Source organism: Lupinus angustifolius, chromosome LG15, assembly GCF_001865875.1.
Source record: "Lupinus angustifolius cultivar Tanjil chromosome LG15, LupAngTanjil_v1.0, whole genome shotgun sequence".
Classification (NCBI taxonomy): domain Eukaryota; kingdom Viridiplantae; phylum Streptophyta; class Magnoliopsida; order Fabales; family Fabaceae; genus Lupinus; species Lupinus angustifolius.
The window spans coordinates 10,237,244-10,264,560 of record NC_032023.1 but is presented as its reverse complement, the minus strand read 5'-3'; the positions used below and the strand labels follow the sequence as shown (position 1 = coordinate 10,264,560).

General features: G+C 36.0%; 2 protein-coding genes across 2 annotated transcripts; both read left to right on the top strand.

The window, feature by feature from the left end:
• Nucleotides 4,211-6,842, top strand: LOC109327691. Its single transcript, XM_019560856.1, has 5 exons — nt 4,211-4,705; nt 4,885-5,640; nt 5,752-5,933; nt 6,026-6,205; nt 6,317-6,842. The coding sequence occupies exons 1-5, from the start codon at nt 4,211-4,213 to the stop codon at nt 6,840-6,842; spliced, it is 2,139 nt and encodes a 712-aa protein (XP_019416401.1).
• Nucleotides 7,934-25,053, top strand: LOC109328227. The gene is made up of 27 exons (XM_019561587.1): nt 7,934-8,115; nt 8,242-8,434; nt 8,510-8,640; nt 8,786-8,902; nt 10,037-10,183; nt 10,339-10,970; nt 11,376-11,497; nt 11,599-11,690; nt 11,826-12,072; nt 12,159-12,219; nt 12,920-13,068; nt 13,170-13,240; nt 13,336-13,506; nt 14,189-14,260; nt 14,444-14,545; nt 14,909-14,998; nt 21,956-22,031; nt 22,116-22,209; nt 22,315-22,384; nt 22,476-22,655; nt 23,214-23,336; nt 23,428-23,511; nt 23,601-23,785; nt 23,898-24,036; nt 24,136-24,195; nt 24,372-24,476; nt 24,574-25,053. The coding sequence occupies exons 1-27, from the start codon at nt 8,002-8,004 to the stop codon at nt 24,685-24,687; spliced, it is 3,741 nt and encodes a 1,246-aa protein (XP_019417132.1). The 5' UTR covers nt 7,934-8,001; the 3' UTR covers nt 24,688-25,053.

Here is a 27,317-nt window from a genome sequence, read left to right as displayed (position 1 = left end):
TTAAGAGATATGCTAAAAAATCCTTATGACTTTATATGATACTTATAAACGTAATCACAAAAAATATGATGAAAAAATAACTTCTTATATTTATAATTTTATATAGAGAATATAGAGGTGAGATATTATCCAATACAATTTGAATTTTATTTATTGAGTTATTTAAGAATCAAATATTTTCTATAATTACACTTTCAACAAATAAATGTTTATACAAACACATTTATAATTGTTAATATTCTACGTATACACTCAAAAATCAATGTTAATTATGCATAAACAAAGAAGCGACTCGTGCAAGTGCACGAGTATACTGCTAGTTTTTTTAATAATATTAGTACATCATTCATAATTCACATGTTAATTATCAATGACTTTTAAATAAAAGTAATACAAATTAACAATAAATGAAATACTAACAAGGTAAAAAATTATAATAATAATACAATATTCTCTTATGTAAAATGAAAGTAGAATCCCTCACGGCTATCCCCATGTTATTCGCTATATCCCCATGTTATCCGCTATCACATCACCAACTCGATCTATCTTCTCATTGCCCGGCTCACATCTACTAATATCATTATTTATCTTCCTTTTAACCTTTACAACACTTAATAATCTATAGTAAATAACTAAATATATCATGGCTTTAAAAATAAACACATTTTAAAGGAACTCAACTCGTAAAAGGTGTCTAATTCTCGCTATACTATTTCGATCTCTACTAAATTCTACCACCTACTCATCCTAATTAAAGGCCACAAATTAACATACACTTATTAGAGTATGTATTGTGCTGCACACCAAACCTCAATGCTGAAGTATATAGCAAATATACACACACTGAGGAGTATGTATAAAAATATATACCCATAATAATATTTTATATGTGGTGATAAATGTCATGATATACTCTACACAAGTCAAAATTCTCTGAGTATCCTCTGAGCATGTTCTATACAAAATTCTCTGAGCATCCCCCGCTCCTTCTAAACCTCTAGATGGCAGGAATTTCCAGCCATCTTTGGTAAGTGATGGGATATCCTTTAGGGATAAGGTTCTTGACAAGCAACAACCACCACGTTCAGTGGTGAAAAGAGACTTAGTGGCTGAAAAACTTATGACTATTGCCTTTGAAGAAGGTAATGCTTTGGTTCCTCATATTTCTCTGGATAAAGAGGTCTTTGAGGAACTTTGTTTCCCATGGAGGGATGCTCTAGTCATCACTCTAGTTGGAAAATCACTCAATTATAATGTTTTCAAAGAACAGTTACAAAGGATTTGGAAGCTTCAGGGAGACTTTGATATGGTAGATGTTGATCATGGCTTCTACTATGTGAAATTTGACCTGAAGGCGGACAGAGAAACGATTATTGGAGGTGGTCCTTGGATGTTATTTGATCATTATGTGGCAGTAGCGTGTTGGACTCCGGAGTTTGTTGCTCCAATGGCCAAAGTTGATCGTACCATGGTTTGGATTCGTTTTCCTGGTCTGGACATGGTGTACTATGATGAAAGCTTCCTCCTCAGCTTAGCGTCGTGTGTTGGTAGACTTATTAAGGTGGACACAAACACGTTGAGGGCTGCCTGTGGATGATATGCTAGGGTTTGCATCGAAATTGATCTTAGTAAACCAGTGGTTGGAAGGTACAATTTGGGAGGGCATTTCTACAAAGTTATGTATGAGGGATTGCATGTGATTTGCAAGACTTGTGGTTGTTATGGCCATGTTACAAGGAATTGCTCTAGCAAACCAACAGCTGTACCACCTCTAGAAACCAGGACAATGGAGGAGCAGGTTTTGAATGTTGTTGGGGAGAATTATGGAAAGAATGATGAACATCCTTCTAACTCTCCTGTTGTTACTGATTCATTGGAGAATTATGGGGAGTGGCTAACGGTTACAAGAAAGAAGAGACTTCCTAAAAAGAATGCTTCTATCACTTTGAGAAACCCTAAGGTAGTGGACCAACATACTTCAGTGGCTAAAGACCCCAATAACTTTTTTGCTAATGTCTCTGGTTCTCCTTCATCATCTAAGGTGGTCCAAGATATTAAAAGGATCAACAACCAGAAAAGAATGAGGCCAATGTGGGGGGTGAAAGCTTCATCAAATCCTATGGTTATTCTTCCCAAAACAACTATGATAAAGTGAATTCAATAACCTCAATGGTTGGCACAAAAGTTGCTACTATTCCCCCATTCACGTTTGGGGAATTGCATAACAGTAGGGGTCCACTACTTAATGATAATAATTCAAGCTTTGAAGGTTTAATGAGTAGAAAAGATATCCCACTGGTGCATGCAAATCAAAACTTAATGGAGGCACAAATTATGGAGAATGATTTATTGGTGGTTAATGAAGTGGTCCAACCTTCTAATAATGTTTCGGTTGGCAAGAAAAACATATTGGAAAATGATTTATTGGCTTTGGAAATGCATACCGCATAAGGCTATAGCATAACTAACTCTTGTTCTATGGTGAATGCTTCAAGACATGTTAATGAAGGAACCAATGTTTCATGCATGGATAATGTTGCTAGTGCTGGTCAACTCATGCAATCTCATACTAGGACGTCTTCACGTGGTACACATGGTAAGATTAATGAAATTAATAATAACATGTTTGGTGATGCTCAACATGATTATGGAGGTGAAGTTAATGTTTCTTTGCATGGCTTGGCTAATATAATGGAGTGTGATGATAATCTTAGTGTGAACCTTGATCCTCGAGATGAGCATAAATTTGTCATGGACTATTAATGCTTGGTTTCTTTTCTTCCTACTTGTTTATATGACTGAATTTCAGAATTTTAATATTATCTCGTGGAATATTCGTGGTGCTATTAATAGCAATGGTCGTCGTCATGCAAGGGAGTTGATTAAAAAATATCAACCCTCAATTTTCATTGTCTTAGAAACCATTGTCAGTTCAGGGACGCTGAAGGTTTCTGGAATGGTCTTGGTTTTAAAGCTTGTGGAATTGTTGAAGCTTCTGGTCATGTAGGTGATATTTGGGTTCTCAGTGATGTGAGTAGCTTGGTCACTTGTACAGTTATTGATGTGTTCCACCAGGCCATTTCAGTCAAATTCGAGACTAGGGGTCGGGGGTGGATTTGTACTACGGTGTATGCTAGTCCTTCCCTTTTGGTTCATGAGTTACTCTCGGAACACTTTCTTACGCTTCGTAGGATGGTGTCTATCCCTTGGCTGGTGCTTGATGATTTTAATGAAATTATTCTTCCTTTTGAAGTGAGAGGTGGTAATTTCATTCTCACTAGGGTGACTAAATTCACTCAGGTCTTGGGTTCTTGCGGTTTATTAGACTTAGGAGCGATTGGTAGTAGATTCACTTGGTTCAGACGAGAGCAAGGTGGGAGGAATGTCTCCAAGCGTCTTGATCGAGCTCTTGCTGATACTGATTGGCGCACGATTTTCTCGGAAGCCTATGTTGAGAACCTTCCTAAATTACATTCATATCACTGTCCTATTCTTATCCGTTGTGGTGTTGATGGTGAGCCTATCTCGTGTCGTCCTTTCCGCTTTCAAGTTGCTTAGTCGTCTCATGCTGATTTTGAGGAGGTTGTTCGCCACGTTTGGTCTTCGTTGGATAATGATGAGCATCCTTCTAACTCGCCAAGCTAAGCTATTTTTTTTAATAAAAATATCTTTGGTAATATTTTCAGGAGAAAAAGGAGACTTGAAGCTAGAATTAGAGAGATTCAGCCAAGTTTGGAAACGTGTGATAGTCATGCTCTTATTACTCTCGAGGCTCAATTGAGGCAGGATTATAATAAATCCCTAAGGGAAGAGGAAATGTTGTGGTATCATAAGTCTAGAGAGCAATGGGTGCGTTTTGGGGACATGAACACTAAGTTTTTCCATACACATACCATTGTTAGAAGAAAGCGTAATAAAAATCATGGCCTTTTCCTTGGGGATGGTAGTTGGACTACTGATCTTGCAAAACATAGAGCTGAGGCTAATTCTTACTTTCAATCCATTTTTCGTGGTTTGAGTTCTAGCAATCTGGATAGATGTAATGTGTTGACTTTGACGCTGTCTGCTGCTAGGGTTGATCAATTGACTGCTCCTGTTAATTTTGATGAGGTCTACAGGCAGATTATGTCTATCTCCTGGTATTGATGGCTTTCAACCCTACTTCTTCAAGAAATATTGGCCGATTGTGGGCAAGGATATTTGGAAAATGGTTCAAGATGCTTTCCATAATGGCTTTGTGAATCCTCGGTTACTAGAAACTCTTGTGGTTCTCATTCCTAAAGTTGCATCTCCTACTTCTCTAAAAGATTTGCATCCCATTAGCTTGTGTAATGTGGCTTATAAGGTGGTAACAAAGGTTCTGGTGAGTAGATGGTGTCCTTATCTAAGTGATCTTATTGGACCTTTGCAGAGTAGCTTTATTCCTGGTCGAGAGACTGCTGATAATGTGATTCTTGCTCAGGAAGTTATGCCTCATATTCATAAATCCAAGCAGAAAAAGGGTGTTTTGGCCTTTAAAGTTGATTTGGAAAAGGCTTATGATAGAGTCAGTTGGGAATTCCTTGAGCAAACTCTAGCTGATTTTGGCTTTCCTGCTTCTATTGTGAAGATGGTCATGTGGCGTGTTAGAAATGGCAGTATATCACTCTTTGGAATGGCTCTCGCTTGGACTCTTTCTCCCCAACTAGGAGCCTCCGACAACGTGATCCCATGTCCCCTTACTTGTTTGTTATGTGTATGGAGAAGTTATCTCTTTTAATTCAACCAAAGGTTGATTTGGGCTTGTGGCAATCGATTAAACTCTCACGAGGTGGCTCCCCTATCTCCCATCTTTTGTTTGCTGATGATGTTATTCTATTTTGTAAAGCTACTAATACTCAGGTGAATTTCCTATCCTCTATACTGGATGACTTTTGTCAGGCCTCTGGTATGAAAGTTAATGTTGAGAAGTCGAACTTTATTTGCTCCAAATCTTTTTCAAACGTCAGAAAGCGAAGTTTTATGTCTATTTGTGGGATGCGGATAGTTTCTAACTTAGAAAACTATCTAGGAATTCCTTTGGTTCATGGCAAGGTTCGGCGTACTATCTTTAACCCGCTTATTGAGAAGATCCAGAGGCGCATGAGTTCATGGAAATCTAATCTTCTTAATAAGGTAGGGAGGATTTGTCTTGCTAAATCAGTTTCAACCGCTGTCCCTATTTACACCATGCAAATTATGTGGCTTCCTCGAAATGTTTGTAATGAAATGGATAAGATGACTAGGAATTTTATTTGGGGTGGTGACCCTAATAAGAGGAGTCTGAATTTGGTGAATTGGGAGGTTATTACAAGAAACAAAAAATATGGTGGTTTGGGAATTCGTGATACTCGCATGGCTAACGTCTCTCTGCTTGGTAAGCTGACTTGGGATTTGCTCCAAGGAAGTAACAAGATTTGGTGCAAGGTCCTTACACAGAAGTATATTTCTGATGGATGTTTATTGTTTGTCGCTAACAAGTGCTCTTCGTCTCCTGTCTGGAAGGGTATTGTTAAAGCAACTAATATGTTGAAGAGCGGGTTCAGTCTTCATCTTGGGGATGGTGACCTTTTGTTTTGGTATGACAATTGGTCATGTTTGGGTTTGCTTTGCACTATGGTTGACTATGTCCATATCTCTGATACTCGGATGACTGCTAAGGATCTTTGGAAAGACTCTACTTGGAATTTTAGTATGCTCTACACTCTAATTCCTGCTCATATGAAATAGGCTTTTGTGCAGTTTATCATTCTCTCTCTTCCTACGATACCAATAACACTTGGTATTGGGATGAGATTGCTTCAGGATCCTATAGGGAAAATTCAGGTTACTAGTGGCTTAAGAGCAATGAGGTCTCGGGATCCTTACAGTCAAATTGGACTTGGCTTTGGCGGAAGCATGTACCTGAAAAGGTAAAATTTCTTTGTTTGTTATGTGCGCATGAATCTTTGCCAACTAATAATCTTCGTTTCAAAAGGAATATGGCTATTTCATCAATATGTAGTCGTTGTAATTCTCATACTGAGGATCTTCTTCATATTCTCCGAGACTTTGGGCACTCTTCTTCTCTTTGGCATCGTTTGGGTTTTTCTGAGGTTTCCTTCTGGGATAACGACTCTTGCTTGTCTTGGTTAGAGACAAATGCCAGATGCAGTAATGGTCGTCTCTTCTTGGCTGGTGTTTGGTGGTCTTGGAGATAGCGCAACAACTCTATTTTTGGTAGTACCCCTTGGGATATTTCTTATGTCACTAGGAATGTGCATCATGATTTTAGAGATTGGTTCTCCATTGTTAGCTCTTCTATTGACCCTCCCTTGCCTCCTATCCACTGGTGTCGGCCGAAGAGTGGTTGGGTTAAGGTTAATGTTGACAACAGTTGCAGCTTGAGGGATCATTCCATTAGAGATGGTGGTGTGATTCGTAATGATGATGGGTTTTGGATTTCTGGTTTCTCTACTATTTTTGGCATAGGATCTTCAATTCAAGCGGAGCTTCTGGCTATTGAGTTTGGTTTAAAGCTAGCCTGGACTTTGGGGTATCGGAAGATAATCTTGGAGAGTGATTGTCTTGAAGTTATTCACATCATTTCAGGAAGGGTCCAAGTTTGTTTGGAGCGTTTGGCAGGAATCATTCTCAGTATCAGTGGCTTGCTCGAGAGACATTGGGAGGTTCTAACCCATCATATCCTCAGAGAAGGGAACTCGGTGGCAGACTTTCTAGCTAAGCTCAGCCTTGGACCTCTTGAGAATTCAAGAATTTGGAACTCTCCTCCTGCAGAAATTCTTTCTATCTTGCAGTTGGACGTTGCCTCTTTAACTTAGTTTTCGCTTTTGCTCTTTATTTTTTTATAATTTCCGAATCACTAAAAAAAATGTCATGATATCCCACAAATATATGCATATTGTTAAATTACATTCTAATAATATTTTATATATTACAATTTATTATTAAGTTGATACTGCATTATTTATTAATTCATTTGTTTTTATAAGTGTTGTTTTAATTGTTGTCTTCAATATTAATTAATTATTTATTAATTATACTCTCATGCTTATTATGATGAGAGAAAAGATAATTGTGGAAAGTTGGCGTGCATGAATGATATAATAAGAAAAGAAAACTAATAATTATGTTAAAACACAATTTTGTTATGATGGCCATGGTTTGAGTAAAACACTTAGGATGATAGTTATAAAAGAAAATATGAAAAAGAGTTTTATCCATTTAACTAATGTAAAAATTATCAAATACACTATTCATACAATAAATACTAGCGTGTTTAAAGACATTCTGTGTTTCCCGACCCGCATTCTTATTTTATAATTTAGAATGTTTTTTATTGAATATACTTCATGCTATAATTTTGTATTTATTATAATATTCAACTTAAAGTGAGATGTATTAACTATAGATTTATAGTTATCTAGGATTATATGGTTTTACTTTAGAAATAAAAAATATTAAGGACAAAATAGGAAAATAGAATCATAATAGTAGTTATTTCAAGTTTTGGCTTTATATATAGTATAAATATAAATATATTGCTTATGGAAAAGTATATAAATAAATAATTAAATATTAAAAAATAATTTTAACGGTGTAAAGTTATATTAAATCTTAGAAAAATCAAAATATACGAGTTCAATTTATAAGAATAATACTTTTTCACAATCTCACAGCTTAAAAAAAATCAATTCATTATTTATGAGATGAAGATATGAATGGTAGTAGTCCAAAAAAAACAAGTACTTACAAGGTTTCCTTGCCCCAACTCACACGTAAGAAGAGAACCCTAGAAAAGGCATAGCCAAAACAAATAAATGCAATATAAATGTAATAAAGTATAAATAGTATAAATACAAAAGTACAATAAGTGATTCATAAAAGCATTAATATCTATCCCGTTCTCTTCTTTATTTATGTCACCCATTTTTTCTGTCGCTGAAGCCAAAGAAACAGAAACACAAAAAAAACACATCAATGGTTTCAACGAGACGCAACACTGGATCTCTCTCTTCCAACAACACTAAACGACCTTCTTCTTCCGACGACAATAACAAGCCTCCTTCTTCCCCTTCTTCTAAACGACACAAGGTTTCTGGGTTTTGTCCCTTTCTCAAACGATTCAATCCAATCCTTTTCGTATAAATATCTCACTCTTTTTGTTTTCTGCTTTAGTGATATTAGGGTTATTGATTTTGATTTCGTTTTCTTCCTCAGGTTGATAATGGCGGCGACGCGTCAGAGAAACCGGCGCCGGCAGCGGAGAATTCCAAGGATTTGAGAACTCTTGAACCTCCTGCCGATCCCGGAGAATGCGGTACCGGTGATACTCAGATCTCTGAAGCTGGCGGTGCTGATGGTAAATGCGACGCTGCGCCTGCGGTGGCTGTGGCAGCTCCGATTGCTGAAGGTTATACTGAAACTGAATTGTTACTTGACTAAAAAAGTTTGATTTTTTATTTAATTTTATTTATCTATTGTGAAGGTTCTTCGCCAACAACTTTGGTGGCTGAGAAACAAAGGGCTTCTTTCTCTTCATGGGGCATATATCAGAAGCAGAATCAAAAAACTGATTGTTCAGTTCCCTGGTGCAGGCTATTGACTCAGTCTTCACAGGTAGACTTTGTTTTTGGTTACTTTCGGAAAAGAGTCAGCTTTCTTCGAAATTGGAATGATTTTTTATTATGAGCTGTTTTGAAGTACTACATAAGCTAATCTAAACACAGATGGTATATATTTATATGGGATATTTGTTTTGCAGAATCCAAATGTTGTCATTTGCACACCGAATTTCACGATCGGTTCGAGTAGAAATTGCAATTTTCCATTGAAGGATCAGACTATAAGTGGAAATTTATGCAAGATCAAGTATACTGAGGTACGTTCATTTTGAATGTAGTTTTGGAAGTTGCATTGATTAGACTGTAGATGTATGTTATGGTTAGGCTTTTCCAAGCTCACATGTTACAACTTGCCAACGGTTCACTTTACCGAGTTACTGTTGGACACATGTTTCTATTTCTAAGTGGTAGTTAATTGTTTTATTTTGCCGATGGAACTGGTGCTTTACGGAGGGGGCTTTTGTCTGCTATGGAAGCTTTGTCTTGGAACATTTTTGTGTCATGATTGAGATAGAGGCCTACTGCAGCGTGTTTCATGTCTGTTATAGCTAAATGGGGAACTATCTGAAGCCTTTCTTGTCTGCCCACTCCATTTCCAGCAAACCTACTTCATTTCTGGCCAGCCTATTCCTTTGGACCACATCCCAGCCCTATCTATGGCGGCCCAGCCACCTTTGCGACTCTCAGCTTTTAGAATTTTGGGCATTCACTTTCTTCAGACCTCTCCGTCTTTCTTTTTTAAATTGTTTCTACATTTTTCGTCTTCCACAATCAGTCAAGCTTAAGAGTTGCAGATTCACAAAACTTGTAGTAACTCTTGATTATGAGTTAAGTTAATAGTTATTATATTTTTCATGTTAGAACTTTACAGCTGATTAAGAACTTAATCACTGGTTTTCAAGTGGTTGGCATTTTTGGTTATCACATTTATTCTCACGGTTGACATTAATTACCAGTAGTTATTAAACATTTTCACGTTCTTTTATATTTTAAGCAATTATCTATCGGTATCATGTCATTATTTCTAGCAATATCTTTATCATAATAATATTGTTGGTAATATTATAATTATTAATATACAGTTGTACCTTTATAATCATGTATAACAGTTATTTAGTTATATACTTATAAAAGACAGTTAAAAATTCTGTCTGTATATATCTGTGCATATATATTTGCTATTTCTTAAAGTAGCAGCCATCCTGCTATTACGTTTTTGTTCTTGGTCACTTAGCACCACTATGCAGGACTAACTACTATGTCTAAGACTTATAAATGCTTATCTGGAGGTGTGTGCTTGGTTGCCTTTTTCCACTCTCTTTCCAGTTGTTTGAGGTGAATATCTTAGGATATTATGAGTTATTTTTAATGTTGTTCGTGGAAATGGTCAGCGTGAGGGAAATGCTGTAGCTGTGCTAGAAAGTACGGGTAGCAAAGGATCTGTGCTAGTAAATGGGACGCTTGTCAAGAAGAACACCAGCTCTGTGCTTAATTCCGGCGATGAGGTGGTTTTTGGGTTGCTGGGAAATCATTCTTATGTATCCTTTTATTTTTTCAGTTGAATGTCATCCCCCCTCCTGTTTTTTATTTTATTTTATAGAGGAGCAGTATCAGAATTGTATATTATTTCCTTGTTCCCAATAGTCTTTTTTCCTTGTCTCTGCATAGGGTTCCTTGACATATTTTGGCATAGATTTTTCAGCAACTAAATATCGAAGGCACAGTTAAGGGTGCAGACATTCAGAATGGTGTTGGGAAATTTGTGCAGATTGAAAGGAGAAATAGAGACTCTTCAGCTGTGGCAGGGGCTTCCATCTTGGCTTCTCTTTCTAGCCTCAAACATGATCTTACAAAATTGAAGTCTCCATCTCAGACTGCCAATAAACCTCACCATGTTACTGATGTTTCTGGTCATTCTGTTCTCCGTGATGGTACAGAATCTGAGCTTGATGGTCTTGAAAGCAACTCAGCTCCAAATGTGGGGACGGATAAGGCTTCTGATGTTGGAGCAAGCGACAAAAACTCTCCTTTGGATTGTGATCCAGATGATACAGGCACAGAAGCAGGCAATGTAAAACTCTCTGGGGTGAATGATTTCCTAGGGCCTTTCTTCAGGATCCTTGCTGGATCTAATTGTAAACTGAAATTGAGCAAAAATATCTGTAAACAGGTATTGGAAGAAAGAAATGGGACGAGGGATACACTAGCTGCATCGACTTCGGGTACGTCTGTGCGCTGTGCAGTTTTTAAAGAAAATGTTGAAGCTGCAGTTCTGGATGGAAAAGAAATAGACATGTCCTTTGACAGCTTCCCATACTTTTTAAGGTACAATTCTCTTCTATTCTATATTTATTGCGACGTTATGTTAAAGGTCTTATGACTATATTAATTATGGGTGCCTCTTCTATTCTACATTTATGTAATTGAATGTCCCACACATTTGGATTTTTGTATCTATGGTGCTCTGCTTTATCTGTGATAGTTTCAAATCATTTTCTAGCTTTATCTTTGCATGTCGTATCTTCCTTTCTCTCAACGTGAGTTCACAATGGCATAAAAACTTGACATTTAATTTTGATGTATTCATATTTGTAGGATTTATTTTTTCTTAAATAAATTAGACTTTACGTTATTTATATGACTTGATTGAGTCTTTCATGCATTTTGCTTGCAGTCATTCTTAAAGCTTCTTTTTTGATGGGCTACCTGATTATAATTATCTTTTTGCAGTGAGAATACAAAAAATGTCCTTGTTGCAGCATGCTTTATACACCTGAAGCATAAAGAACATGCAAAGTATACCGCAGATCTTACAACCATAAACCCTCGTATCCTACTCTCAGGACCTGCAGGTGTGTGAGTGTACTGCTCTCTTTTATTTTAATTTTTTTGTTTCAACTTCTTTCCCCTTCACTCATTGTTTTCTGAATTGCCAATTTTTGTTTCTCTGCAGGATCAGAAATATACCAGGAGATGTTGGCAAAAGCACTGGCAAATTACTTTGGTGCTAAATTGCTCATATTTGATAGCCATTTGCTTTTGGGTGTAAGATAAAGTTTCATTGTTTGATCTGATAGATTGGGATCAATCATACATGCCTTTTTTTTGTCAATGCATCATTGAATTATTCTTTTTACTGAAAGCTACGAAGGTGAATCTTCATTTGTTGTTCATCACTAGGGTTTATCTTCAAAGGAAGCTGAGCTGCTCAAAGATGGATCCCATGCTGATAAATCCTGCAGCTCCGCCAAGCAAAGTCCTACAGCCACAGACATGGCTAGGAGCATGGATCCATCAACTAGCGACACTGATACACCTAGCTCTTCAAATACACCTACTCCACATGGTCTCGAGTCCCAACCTAAGTTAGAAATTGATAGTGTAGCATCTACCTCTGGGACAGCTAAAAATTGTTTGTTTAAACTAGGTATGTGTTATTTTGGTTTTCTCCCATCTTTAAAGGGCCTTAATTTCATCTGAAAGTGCTGACGTTTTCCATTTATAATCATGCAGGTGATAAGGTAAAATATAGCTGCTCATCTTCTGGTACCTTGTATCAGACATCTTCTTCAAGGTAAAAGTTAGTCGTAAACTGTTCTGAATTGGTTTTCTATTTCTCATTGATAGACATTGTTGTGGTTGAATTATCCTTTTGCACGTATCTAATTAAGTAGAGAACTTGAGTTGCCTATAATGATTATAATTATATATAGTAGTGTATTGATTGGGTGGAATTTTTTTCACTAAAATTGGAAGGTTGTAGCATGAAGCCCTCACTCTTGATTACAACATGGCAATTCAACATGGATGGTTTTTACATTTAATAGCCAATTATGCAATATTCACAATGAGTAGACTATACCACTTATAGGAAATATGGGAACTGTGGTGGGAGAAGGGTATAAACATTAATTTTCTTCTCCCTTTTGGTAGTCATATAAATTAGGGGCAACAAAATAGAGACAAAATTTCATATTCAGCAATAACTAACTTTAACAATGTAATCTAAGTGTGTAACTTAGAATACTATAAGCAACTTTATTAGTTTCCTCTTTACTTTGAGTTTCTCCATTTTTAATAGAATTCTAGTCCAATATTATTTTATGTTTAATTCCTCCATATTAACATTTGTTTTAGACAATGCAATGTAGCTTTCACCTCTAATTCCCATTCCTTGCAAAACCATTTCCTCCATTTCTATCCATAAGAAACAAAGTGCAAGTGTTTCTATTTTGGGTTATAACTTTGCTGCATCATTGCACTTGCACATATAGGGGTCCAACTAATGGAAGTCGTGGAAAGGTTGTCTTGGTTTTTGAGGAAAATCCCTTGTCAAAAGTTGGTGTAAGATTTGATAAACCTGTACCTGATGGAGTTGATCTTGGAGGTGCCTGTGAGGGAGGTCAAGGATTTTTCTGCAACGGTACTGCTTTGTCTGATAAGTCTTTTAAGATCTTTTATATTATTTTATCTTTGAGTGTTATTTTGGTCCTAGAATCTGAAGTAGTCTTTCTTTCTTTCCAGTCACTGATCTTCGCTTGGAAAATGGTGGCATTGATGAACTGGACAAATTACTTATCAATACATTGTTCGAGGTTGTCTTTTACTTCACTCTCTGGTCTAGTACGGTTACTTCTAGTTGTATTATGCTTCAATCTTACAGTGATAATTTGTATGTCTTTTGTTCCAGGTTGTGTTTACTGAAAGCAGAACTGAACCTCTCATTTTGTTCATGAAAGATGCAGAGAAGTCTATAGTAGGAAATGGAGATCCATATTCATTTAGAAGTAAGCTTGAAAAGCTTCCAGACAATGTGGTGGTCATAGGTTCACACACTCATAATGACAGTCGGAAGGAGAAGGTGATTTTTCCCTTTTCTTTAATGAATATTGTTTTGTATTTCTAAAATGGCATGCACATTGAAGCATTAGAAGCTTTGAGGTGTATACTATTGCAGAAACAGATTTTTAACAGTCCATGGTAAGATAATATGGGTATTGTTTTATAGGTGTGCTATTTGGATTTGTTTTAAGGACAAGCAGTTTTGTTGAATGAATTTATGAGAATCCACAGTTCTGTATGTTTAATAGGAATGGGCTATATTAGGAAATAATATTTAGGTTAGCTTGTTTTGTATTGTAGCTAACAAGTAGTGGCTAGCTTGTTACTAAAGCTAACATTTATGTTGAAAGTCATTAGTCAAGCTAACTGTGTTAGTTAGCTTGCCAAGGACGTTTCCTGCTTTCTATAAATAGAGCTGAGGCTCTCCTCTTGTAACAACAAGTTTAATTGAATAAAATTCAGTTTCTACAAATCTCTTTCTCTCTCTTCTCTCATTTTCTCTCTAGATAGTTACCTTTACAGGCTATACATATCTGGTTTTATTTTATTAATTAAGAAACTTGAAAAGATGTATATGATGGTTGAAGATACAAATTGGATATCCTATATATTTGGTCATTTGAATTTCCGTCTCATCCCTGGTCTACATGAATGTGTATAAGTGATCATGTCATTGATATATAACTAATTTGTCCTTGCAGTCACATCCTGGGGGTTTGCTTTTTACGAAGTTCGGCAGCAATCAGACTGCCCTTCTTGACTTGGCTTTCCCTGTAAGAACCTCATCTCCTTTTGAGTTCATTCTTCTATTGCAAACAGAGAAACATGAATTGCCTGTTTCTGCATTTGTTTCTTGTGTATGCTTGTCTTTTGATGTCTTCTTACACAGAACCTAATGGAAGTTCTTTCAAGTTTTCTGAATTATAGTAATATCATGCCTCTTCAAAAAATTTCAGGATGGTTTTGGAAGATTGCATGAAAGGGGAAAGGAAGTCCCAAAGCCAAACAAAACTTTGACTAAGCTTTTTCCAAATAAAGTAACAATTCACATGCCACAGGTATGAGCAGTCGATTGCATTTCATCAATTTTTCTCTCCTATATAATATAATCTTAACAATATATGTAAAAAGATAAAAAGATGAATATACTTCAAAACTTTATTTGATCAATATTTGATTGAGTACAAAGGAGAAGGCTTATCTCTTTAAATAAGAGATAGCAAAACAGAAAGAGGAAATCAGTAACTAACATAAGTTAGTTACTGAAATAACAACCTAACAACTAATTAGGCATGTGATTAATTGGGTTATTGAGCATGTGACTAATAACCCAATTCACTCAGCATAGGAAATATAAGAATAACTAAGGAAATATAAGAATAACTAATTGTTATTCTCTAATAATATATTTCTTGTCATAGGATGAGGGGCTTTTAGCATCTTGGAAGCAGCAACTTGATCGAGATGTTGAGACTCTCAAAATCAAAGCAAATTTGCACCATTTGCGCACGGTATGTAACTAGTAATTTTAGTTCAACCTACATGGTGAGTTTTTGTCTTCTGTATTTATGTATTTTTTTAAAAACTTCATACTATATATTTGGTGTCCAAAAACAATGTTTGGTGGATATATGACATTTTCTGAGTCATTTTAATTATGGAACCAAGTTATTTTGTTCATTGAGCCATTCCCTTCCATTTTGGTATTGGTACTGCTATTAATTGCCAGCGAGTGCATGGATATGTTGTGGTTTTGGTTGAGCAGGTGATTGTTTATGTGGACCAATATTACTATTACAGGACAGATTAATAGAAGTTTTCGTATCTAAGTAGTTAAATTTTGTACAAGGAAGTCTGGATAACTTTTTGAGCTAGGACTTCTTGTAATGGATGTAATCTTGTAACATTTTGTTCTGAAGTGTACAACCCAATGTTGTTCTAGAGGATTGCTCATGAATTGACATACCCTGTTAACACTATAAGCCAAATCAGGTCTTGTAATAGTGGCATATTGAAGAGCTCCAACTATCGACCTGTACATAGTAGGGTTATCAAAGGCTCTTGAGTCTGTTTTGGTAAGCCTGCAAGTGGTTGCCATAGGGGTGATACTAGGCTTGGCAGATTTCATAGAAGCTTTGCTGAGCAGGTCTCTGATGTATTTAGTTTGAGTGAGAAACAGAGTACCATCCCTGATATGTTTAACTTCAATGCCCAGAAAATAGTCCAAGTTACCTAGTTTCTTAAGAGCAAAGGCAGTGCTGAGTTTGTCCACAAGGGCAGATATTTTTGAGGTTGAAGTACCAGTGATGATTATGTCATCAACATAGACTAGAACAAACAGTTGGTAGGNNNAGGTATTGGTGAGTGAGATAAATAGAGAATTATCACATTTGCTAGGCTGAAATCCTAAATGAAGGAGAGTGCTCTTGAATTTCTCAAACCATTGCCTAGGAGCTTGTTTGAGACCATATAAGGCCTTGTGTAACCTGCACACAGTGTTCTTGTCACCATTATGAAAGCCAATAGGTTGAGTCATATATACCTCCTCATGAAGAGCACCATTTAGGAAAGCATTGTTGATGTCTAGTTGTTGAATGGACCAACCATAAGTGACAGCTAAGGTAAGGAGAATTCTGATAGTGATAGGTTTGATGACAGGGGAAAAAGTCTCATTGTAGTCAATTCCAGGAATTTGATGAAATCCCTTAGCAACAAGTCTGGCTTTGTACTTGGCAATGGAGCCATCAGGATTTTCCTTAACCCTAAATACCCATTTGCACCCAATGGCCTTCTTATGAGGAGGTACCTAGGGACCAAGTGCCTAGTTTTTGCAGTGCATCAAATTCTTCCTGCATGGCTGCCTTCCAAACTGGATTGAGAAGAGCCTCTTTGGGAGTAGAGGGTTCAGTGTGAGCCAAGAAGAGGCTTGCAAGACTGGGTAAAATAGACTTACTGGTGCCATCCTTAGATCTGGTTGTCATAGGATGAGAAGGAGGAGGTGGAGGTAGAGAAGTAAAGGAGGAAGGGCTGGATCCAGTGGGCGAGGGTAGGTCAAAGGAGGGTGAAGTAACATGGTTATGGCTAGAATGTGTAAATTCAGTAGTAGGGTGTAGGGTAGGTGATAAGGGAGTATTAGGTTGGGTATATGAGGTTACTGAAGGAGTAGGATTTGGTGCTAATTGAGTAGGATATGTTGGTGCAAGGTTGGTAGGAGAGGTATGGATGTGGTTAGGTAAGTGAGTTAGAGAGGGTGACAAGTGATCAGTGATGTTAGGAGAGCCAAGTATGGAACTGTTTTTGAAGGGAAAAGCTGATTCATTGAACTTAACATCCTTGGAGATGTACAATCTTCCATCCTTGGATAGACATTTGTATCCTTTGTGCATAGATGAATACCCTAAGAAGGTACATTCAGTTGTCTTGTAGTCAAGCTTGTGAGTGTTGTATGGTCTGAGTAGAGGGAAACAAGCACATCCAAAGACTCTCAAAGCTGTATAATCTGGAGCAGATCCAAATAGGTGGAAGTGAGGTGATTTATTGTTGAGGGTGGCAGAGGGTAGTTTGTTGATGAGGTACACAGCAGTAGTGAAGGCATATTCCCAGAATGATTGAGGTAGGCCAGCATGAGCTAATAAAGTCAGGCCTGTTTCAACTATGTGTCTGTGTTTTCTTTCCACTGTGCCCTGTTGATGATGAGTGTGGGGGCAGGACAATCTGTGGAGGATGCCTAGGGTGGATAGGTAGTTAGTGAATGGTCTGAATTCTCCCCCTCCATCAGTTTGAACAGCCTTGATGTGTTTGTTAAACTGAGTAGAACCAGTTTGGTAAAATTTTTGAAGATGGCAAGGGTTTCAGATTTTTGTTTAAGTAACAATATCCAAGTATGTTTGGTTTTGGCATCTACAATAGAGATATAGTATTTAAAACCAGACTCAGAGATTACTGGTGAGGGGCCCCATAGGTCTAAGTAAAGTAAATCAAAGGCATTAGTGTAAGTGGTGATGGAGGTAGGAGAGTGAAGTCTATGAGACTTGCCATAACAACATGCATTGCAAAAATTAGGAACAGTTTTATTTGAATGAGAAATATTACAAGTAGAAAGGACAGTGTTTACAACAGAGGTGTGAGCATGTCCTAAACGACAATGCCACAAGAAATCAGTAGAAAAATGCCTAGAAGTAGGACTATCTAATACAGAGGACTTGAACTGTCCAGTTGGAGTAGGAATTGAGGCACAGCAGGCTGTCTTTTTTGGAAACAGGTTCTGGAAGGCATAGAGACCCTCAGAGGTAAGGGAGCCTTTGAGGAGGATAGTATTAGAACCCTCTGATTTGACAAAACAGTGATTAGGGTGAAACTCAAAATAACAGTTATTATCTCTAGCAAATTGGGAGACACTGATTAGGTTTTTAGTAATAGTAGGCACAAGAAGAAGTTTATGTAAAGATAAAGACAGATGAGGGTGTAAAGTGGAGGGGAAAGTGCTTGTTCCACTGCAAGAAATAGGTTCTTTTGTGCCATTACCCATGTAAAGATGTTCAGGTCCAAACTGTTATGATGTTTGGTGAACCAGAGTAGGATCTGAGGTGATGTGGTTGGTGGCACCTGAATCTGGAAACCATAAAGAGTGCTTAGGATCTGATGCTCCAGTGCTGACATTCATAGCATAGGGTGGATAGGTTGATATGTGAGGATGATGAGGCCCAAGGAATGTGTAGGGAGGCATAGTTGGTCTAAGATTAGGCATAGGAGTGTGGTGGTAGGGATAATATGGTGTGGTATTAGGAGAGTAATTTTGGCCATTGTGGGAAGTGGTGGGTCTGTAGGAATTATGGCCAGGTCTTGGTCCTTTGGATAAGTGAGAGGGAGGGTAGGGATAGGGATAGGCAGGGTAAGGGTTGGGGATATTGTAAGGTGCAAAATAACACCAAGCTAAATCATGACCAGGTCTGTTGCAGTGAGTACAGAAGAAGCTGCTGCCAAACCCATTTGAGTTTCTTGAACCTCTACTGAATCTTGTGAATCTTCTGTTGGAACGACCCCCCTTGATCCATTAGAGAAAGAGTTAGGGATAGACTCAAACCTGTGGTTAGGAGGAGAAGTTGTTGGTGGAAGGTTGGGATTGAAGTGTGAAGGGATTGAAGTGGAGTCAGTGGATTGATGTGAGGTAGGGATAGTGGCAATATTGGCAGAAAGGGCATCAGAAACTGCTTTATGCTTATTCTTGATGAGTCTTGACTCAAAGGTCAAGAGAAATTGCTCAAGGTCATTAATGGAGGGTGGGTTAATTTGGCTTTCTATAGCAGTGATGACAGTTTGAAAATCCTCACCCAATCCATCAAGAACATAGTCTATGTGTTCAGCAGTTGAGATAGGTGTGCCAATAGAGGCTAGAGAGTCAGTGATGCATTTGATGCTTGAGAGGTATTCTGAGATGGTGTTGTTGCCTTGATAAATGTTGCGCAGTTGAGCCCTTAGTTGCCTGCTTCTAGCCTTTGTGTGTGCATTACAGAAAGAGTGAAGTTCATCCCATAATTGAGTGGATGAGGTGCAGCCAATGACTCTTGTGTGAAGAGATTCAGAGATGGAATTAAGAATCCAAGCAAACACAGTTTGGTCTTGTTCCTCCCAGCTGAGATAATAGGGGTTAATGTGATGGTGAGTGCAGTCAAATTCAGATAGGTATTTTCGTGGAATTTCAGTAGGATGAATGAATCTAATGGCCCTGTTTGACTTGAGAACAGAGACCATGAATTGGCACCAAGTGAGGTAGTTTTTCTCACTAAGTTTGATAGAGGGAATAGGAAGAGAGAGAAGGAGAAACTGCTGAGGAGCAGAGGAATGGGAGGGTGGTGGTGATGAAGGATCAGTGGCAAAGGAGAAGGCTTTTAGCATGTAAAAAGATAAAAAGATGAATATACTTCAAAACTTTATTTGATCAATATTTGATTGAGTACAAAGGAGAAGGCTTATCTCTTTAAATAAGAGATAGCAAAACAGAAAGAGGAAATCAGTAACTAACATAAGTTAGTTACTGAAATAACAACCTAACAACTAATTAGGCATGTGATTAATTGGGTTATTGAGCATGTGACTAATAACCCAATTCACTCAGCATAGGAAATATAAGAATAACTAATTGTTATTCTCTAATAATATATTTCTTGTCATAGGATGAGGGGCTTTTAGCATCTTGGAAGCAGCAACTTGATCGAGATGTTGAGACTCTCAAAATCAAAGCAAATTTGCACCATTTGCGCACGGTATGTAACTAGTAATTTTAGTTCAACCTACATGGTGAGTTTTTGTCTTCTGTATTTATGTATTTTTTTAAAAACTTCATACTATATATTTGGTGTCCAAAAACAATGTTTGGTGGATATATGACATTTTCTGAGTCATTTTAATTATGGAACCAAGTTATTTTGTTCATTGAGCCATTCCCTTCCATTTTGGTATTGGTACTGCTATTAATTGCCAGCGAGTGCATGGATATGTTGTGGTTTTGGTTGAGCAGGTGATTGTTTATGTGGACCAATATTACTATTACAGGACAGATTAATAGAAGTTTTCGTATCTAAGTAGTTAAATTTTGTACAAGGAAGTCTGGATAACTTTTTGAGCTAGGACTTCTTGTAATGGATGTAATCTTGTAACATTTTGTTCTGAAGTGTCCAAAGCAAGGTTGCCAAAATCACGAGTTTAAGTAAAACTCACAGAGCCATGGTAAAACACGAATCTAAACTTCTACACTCGTAAGAGTTCACATACCTCCAAATAGTTAACAACATTTTTAATAACGAAATGTAGTGTAAAGGCATATCCAAGTTATTATTTATTCTACATTCTAACTTCATAAAAAACTTATAAATATAAGTCAATATTTGACACATGTTATATGATTTTTTTGTCGGCTACTTACTTTATTTTGTTTTGTGAAATAATGCAAAAGTAATACTAAAAATGTAAAATTATATTTATCAAATATACTGCAGCACATTCAACCTCAATATCCAACAAAAATGGGAAAAAATACATTTTGTATGCAAAATTAATGTATAAATGTGGGCTTGATTTGTTTAGATTTCATTTGAACTCGTACGAGTTTACCAAAAATAGAGCTTGCATGTTAGTTAACTTGTTTTCTTGACCTAAGGATTGTTTAGTTTAGCAACCATGGTCCAAGGCAAACTTTATTTATGGAATAAATGGTTACATAAATTTGTTTGCTCATTATGGAGGCTTCAATATATTTTCTTGTCATAAAATCAGCATCATTTTCTATTAACCAATGCTAAATGACTAAATGTATGTATATTGATAAAGAAATATGGTTCATTTTGCTATGTTTAACGTAAGCCTTATTATTGCTGTTTGCTGATCACATCTGTTCTGCCAAATAATTCTTGGTCTATCACAAATTAATTGTTAAAAATAGTGTCATGTTTATAGTATTTGTATACATGAAATGCAATTTTGGCTATGCAAGATTTATAGTCTATTCTGCTACGTGATTCTAAATGATCATGGTACGATCTTTAGATTTTATTAGACCAAGTGGGGACATGGTCCTCAGTTCACTACTTTGTTGATTTCTCTTTGAGCTTGTGAGCTTCATTCTTCCTTGGCACTACAGTTCTTATGTTTGTAATTTTGTAAATTCTTTCTGCATTTTAGTATGATTACTACTGTTATTCTTGTGAAACCTTTTGTTTAGCATGTACCCTTGATCACTAGCTGGAAAAGTTATTGCTTAAAATAGAGGGGTTTGGGGATAAATTATCACATGATCCAGGACCAATGTTCCCAATTATACCTTACAAAGTTACACTGTCGTTATTGTTTTAATGACTTCAAAATATATTAGTTTATTCAAAATCAATGGCATGGGTGTGGTTGGCACCATTTGTCCTATACCATGTAATAATATCTTGGGGTGTGGGCATGACTAAAAAAATGAGGAGAAATAAGAAATAGAGTAGTATGGAGAGTTGCAGGAATTATATAACTTCGGTAAAGGAAGTTAAGCATGTTTATTTCGACTATGATGCAGACTGTTTAGTACTCTCAATGACAATGTAGTCCTTTACAGCTGTCTTTATCTCAATTTTTTTGGAGTTTCTCACATACAAGTACAACAGACCACTATCTCATTGCAATTTTGACTTTGTTAAGATAAGAAACAGGAAACATCTCAAATAAAAAGGAGCTAGACAAACTGTAGTTTCATGTGCTATTTTACTTGGAGCGCTTAATTCACTTAATTGCCTTCCGTCAGTTACCATTCTGTTTCCCTTTTTCCTCCTTTAACTTTAATTACATTGAATTCTTCCAAGTTCCAAGATTTTAGGCTTCAAGATAGTTGACCATTTTGAACCGTGTAGTGACATAAATCTTATTGTTTATAAATATAATTTAATATTGGTGTTCTCAACTTACAATTACAAATCATTAAATTTTCTTTACAGGTTTTAAGCCGTTGCGGGATGGAATGTGAAGGACTTGAGACCTTGTGCATCAAGGATCAGACACTTACAAATGAAAGTAAGCTCTATCACTAAGTGCTTAGTGTTAGTGGTTTGCAGCTTAAATATCTCCCTCCTATATCATGTTTGATATATTTTGCAGTTGTAGAGAAGATTGTTGGTTGGGCTTTGAGCCACCACCTAATGCAAAATTCTGAAGCTGATCCTGAAGCAAAGCTTGTGTTGTCTTGTGAGAGGTAACTAATGAGCTTGCACTGCTAGTTAGAAATATGATATTACTCTATTTTGACCTTCATAGTTGTTATGCAACTTATGTTATTAATCATTATTTAATCTACCAGCATCCAGTATGGAATTGGGATTTTACAGGCTATCCAGAATGAGTCAAAGAGCCTGAAGAAGTCGCTTAAGGTGATTTTGTTATTAAAGTTTGCTTGCTTCGATTACTGTAGTCATTGTCATTATTCTGAATCGTCCTGCTTCTTGTGTTGCCTGAAATCAGGATGTTGTAACAGAGAACGAGTTTGAAAAGAGGCTTTTGGCTGATGTTATTCCACCTAATGACATTGGTGTTACTTTTGATGATATTGGAGCTCTTGAAAATGTCAAGGATACAATGAAGGAATTGGTGATGCTTCCTTTACAGAGGCCCGAGCTTTTTTGCAAGGGGCAATTAACCAAGGTTTTACTTAATTTACATATTAACGTGTTTTTATTGTTTAATATATGCAATTCTTTCCATGTCTGTTGACAGTTAGAGTTCAACCCCATTATATATTTTTTTCTGTTAGAGGAATTCAGGAATGAGAACACCTAAATTTGTTAATCCCCATTTATATGTATATGTATATGACTATATGTATATGTAGATGTGTATATATATTTATATGTATACCTGTATATATATTTATATGTATACCTGTATATATATTTATATGTATACCCACATACTGGAAATGAGATTAATCAGTACAAGCAACATGGGTCCAGCCCAATAGCACATAAAACCCAAAATAGTATTATATGCAATTGGTTTGAGAACCTGTTTTTGGGAGAATTAGTGACACTTCGCTTCCAGAAACATTGAAATATCTTCTTATTCTTTAACAATCACAACTACAAAAATTATTCAATTCTTATGTTGTGATCTTCTAAATGACTCATTCCTCATAAAAATAGCTTATGTACCATGAACTCTCTCTTTACCCCAATTTCTGACTGTGAAGTGCCTTTGGTGCAGCCGTGCAAGGGTATCCTACTATTTGGTCCTCCTGGAACAGGTAAGACAATGCTTGCGAAGGCAGTTGCTACTGAAGCTGGTGCAAACTTCATCAACATTTCTATGTCAAGCATTACGTCTAAGGTTTATATTTGCTTCACTGACTGCATTTTAATCTCTCCTTATGAGTTTGTTATTTGTGTTAACTCATATCCTTTCCCATTTTTGCTTTCAGTGGTTTGGCGAGGGTGAGAAATATGTAAAAGCTGTTTTCTCCCTGGCGAGTAAAATTGCTCCTAGTGTTATATTTGTTGACGAAGTAAGCCTTTTACATGACATGTTGGTGGTCTGTATTGATTCTTTTGTTGACAAATAAATCGCATTGAACTGGTATTATTTCTTGCATAGGTTGACAGCATGTTGGGCCGGAGGGAAAATCCAGGGGAGCATGAGGCCATGCGAAAGATGAAAAATGAATTCATGGTGAACTGGGATGGATTACGTACAAAAGAAACTGAGCGAGTTCTTGTGCTTGCAGCCACTAATAGGCCCTATGACCTAGACGAGGCTGTCATACGGAGGCTGCCTCGGAGGTGAGTACCATGTCCAACTGCAGTTTAATTCTCCAATTTTGCCCTTTTTTTGGGGACAGGGATTAAGGCGAATGAGATGTTGATGTTTTGTTAATCTTTTGGTGTTCTGCAGATTAATGGTAAACTTGCCTGATCCTCCAAACAGAGCAAAAATATTAAAAGTCATACTAGCTAAAGAGGACTTGTCTTCTGATGTTGATCTGGAGGCAATTGCAAGTATGACTGATGGATATTCCGGAAGTGATCTTAAGGTTAGAGTTGTTCTTTGTCCTTTTATCCTAAACTTTTTAAAGTGATTATGTTAGTTGGTCAATATTTGGGGTGCCTTCATGCTTGATATTCTATTGCAGAATTTGTGTGTAACTGCTGCACACCGTCCAATTAAAGAAATATTAGAAAAAGAAAAGAAGGTATGGTTTCTCTGAATTGGCCTGTTTCTTAGAGTGCTGGTTTTGAGGTACTTCGAGTTTGCCATTGCTGCGGTTGTGATGTTACTTTTAGAACAGTTCATGTTTGCATGAATCATTCCATCATCATGGTTGCATTAATCATTCGTGTTTGGTCTAACATGGTTGATGCACAACAGGAACATGCTGCTGCTCTAGCCGAAGGAAGACCAGCTCCAGCATTAAGTGGAAGTGCAGATATCCGATCCTTGAACATGGAAGACTTTAGACATGCTCATCAACAGGTATATCCATATATGAGACAAAAATCTCTATCTATACAAACTTCTTCTCCTGCTCTTCAGACCTCCAAAACAGCATTATCTTGTTATATTGATGCAGGTATGTGCAAGTGTTTCATCCGAATCCGTGAATATGACCGAGCTTTTACAATGGAATGAACTATATGGCGAAGGTGGTTCAAGAAGAAAAAGCTCACTCAGCTATTTCATGTGAGAGTCTCTGTACAAATGTGTACCCTACTCCATGTCCACCTCTGCGGACCCATTTCGAATGTAAAATGGAATATAGGTTTTGTAAGTTAATTTTTCTTCTTCTTACCTGTGGGATGGTGGGTTCTGAAAGGAGTGGAGTCTGTTACAGAATTTTGATCAGGCTACACTGCTTTTTATTTTGTTCTTATTCCCCTCTGCCCCCACCAATGAGACTCCTGTTGAAATTTGAAGCTATATAAGTGTCTTACTAGAGGAAGTAAATATAAGTGTCATAAGACCACCCTCTGAAAACATTTATGACTCCATTTGGAATTTGCTGGAACAATAAAGCATTTAATGATAATGACTATTTAATGTTTCATGTACATATCCATCATAGATCTCCCTCTAGTTAATTCCCCAAGTATGCAAGTCATTGATGCTGCTGCATTGTTAGAATTTTGTGTTGATTATAAATCTTCATTGATTTTTCTTCAAAATAGAAGTTAACATTTTATATTCATTGATATAATTTGAGCTATGCTGGTAGTATTTGGTCCGAATATTTGAATACTATAATCAAGTGTGCTAGAAAATAGGGGCCGAATGTGCTCATGTCCACCATAATTTAGGTGGACATCACGCGAGCATAGGGATGATGACTCAAAATTGCCAATACTTGTGATAACTTTAAAATTTTCAAAGCTAAGCATAACATCACAATTCAAACCAAATTGATTGATCATCACTTTTCATTCATCAAACCAGATGGATTCTCCCATTTTATTAAGCATCTTCTTAAAGCTGGTGCAATAAATACATACCTCTTAGCGTCAAAACTCTCAAAAGCATTCCTCAAAGTCCAGCATGTGCCAAAGCCCAGAAGGCGAAACCTTGCAATCCCCATCTTCATCAAAATATCTAAGCACACACTCAAATTCTGTGTCCCTCCCAATGTTAGAAGGAAAGTTTTTATGAACTATAAAGTGAAGTTTGCAAAACAAGAAAGTGTATTGTGTTATCGATATGGAAATGGGAATTATTATATATGTTAAGGTCATTCTTCTAAATTGTGATGTGCAATTGTAGCAATAATATTGTAATATTGGAGTCTCCAAATGGCATGTTGACTGTAATTGCGGTCGCAATTATAATTTAAAACATTTATTTTGATATTGGGCTAATTGTATTGGTATGTAACATTTGATTAAGTGAGAATGGTCTTTTATATACAGGAGATGGTGTGTAAGTGGCGCGTTGAGATAGTGTAATTGTTTGTGTTGGAGTAGTGTGGTAGACTGATAGTTGCAATTAGATATTTTAATATGAAGCTGCTGAGACTTTTCTTAAGAGATAAGAATAAAATATAAATTTAATATTTATGCATGTAAAATTATATATAAAATTAGTATTATTATTTACTATGTGTACTTATATTTAAGTTATCTTTTATATTATCTATCTATATTTCTATACTATATATAAAACTAAAACATGGTGTAATCACTACCATGGTATAATTTCTATATTCCTATTTTGCTCTTCAATTTTTTAATTTAAAAAACTCATATAATCCTATATAATCACCTCAAACATATTAATTATAAGTTGCATATTTTCTAATAAAGACAAAAATATATATAATATAAAGTAAATATAATACAAAAAAGACATTTTAATTCTACAAAATAAAGTGTATAAAAATTAATTACTTAGTACTTTAAAATAAGAACGTGATCGGCAGACACTCGACAGACGCACACTAGTATATATAAAGCTAACATTACAAATAACTACCATGATATAATTTTTCACATTCCAAAATTACCCTTTTGTAACTCCTCAATTAATAACTATCATAAACTTCCAAATATTACTTTTATTTTTTTCCACAATACATCATTACTTTTTCACATATTTTCTTATTTTTTATATTTTCTTCTTCAAATTCAATATTTGATTAATCTTCTTACATTTTTTGATCTCTTTTGAGTTTCTGTGTAATATTTCTTATATTAAATTATTTTTTTAAAGAATGTAACACAAAAATGATGCATATCAAAAAAAATAAAAATACGAATCAATGGCATGAAATGTTGATCGACACGCTATTATTAATAACTAAAATATAAGAATAAAAAATGAAGGAGCAAATTAACATTTGATAACATGGAGAGGAAACCCACAGGTCAACAACTTGTGATTTTTGTTTTGACGTGACAATGTGGCTAACTCAACGACTATGTTATTAATAAGCTTTGAATTTTCACGTGCACTTGCACGGGTTGCTTCTTTGTTTATACATAATGCAAATATAATATACATATATTTTATAATATCAATAAATCATGTATTGAAACATTATATTTCTCATTCATATAGGTGTAATATTAACATTGATTTTTGAGTGTATATGTAGAATATTAACAATTATAAATGCGTTTGTATAAGCATTTATTTGTTGAAAGTGTGATTATAGAAAATATTTGATTCTTAAATAACTCAATAAATAAAATTCAAATTGTATTGGATAATATCTCACCTCTATATTCTCTATATAAAATTATAAATATAAGGAGTTATTTTTGCATCATACTTTTTGTGATTACGTTTATAAGTATCATATAAAGTCATAAAGATTTTTTAGCATAT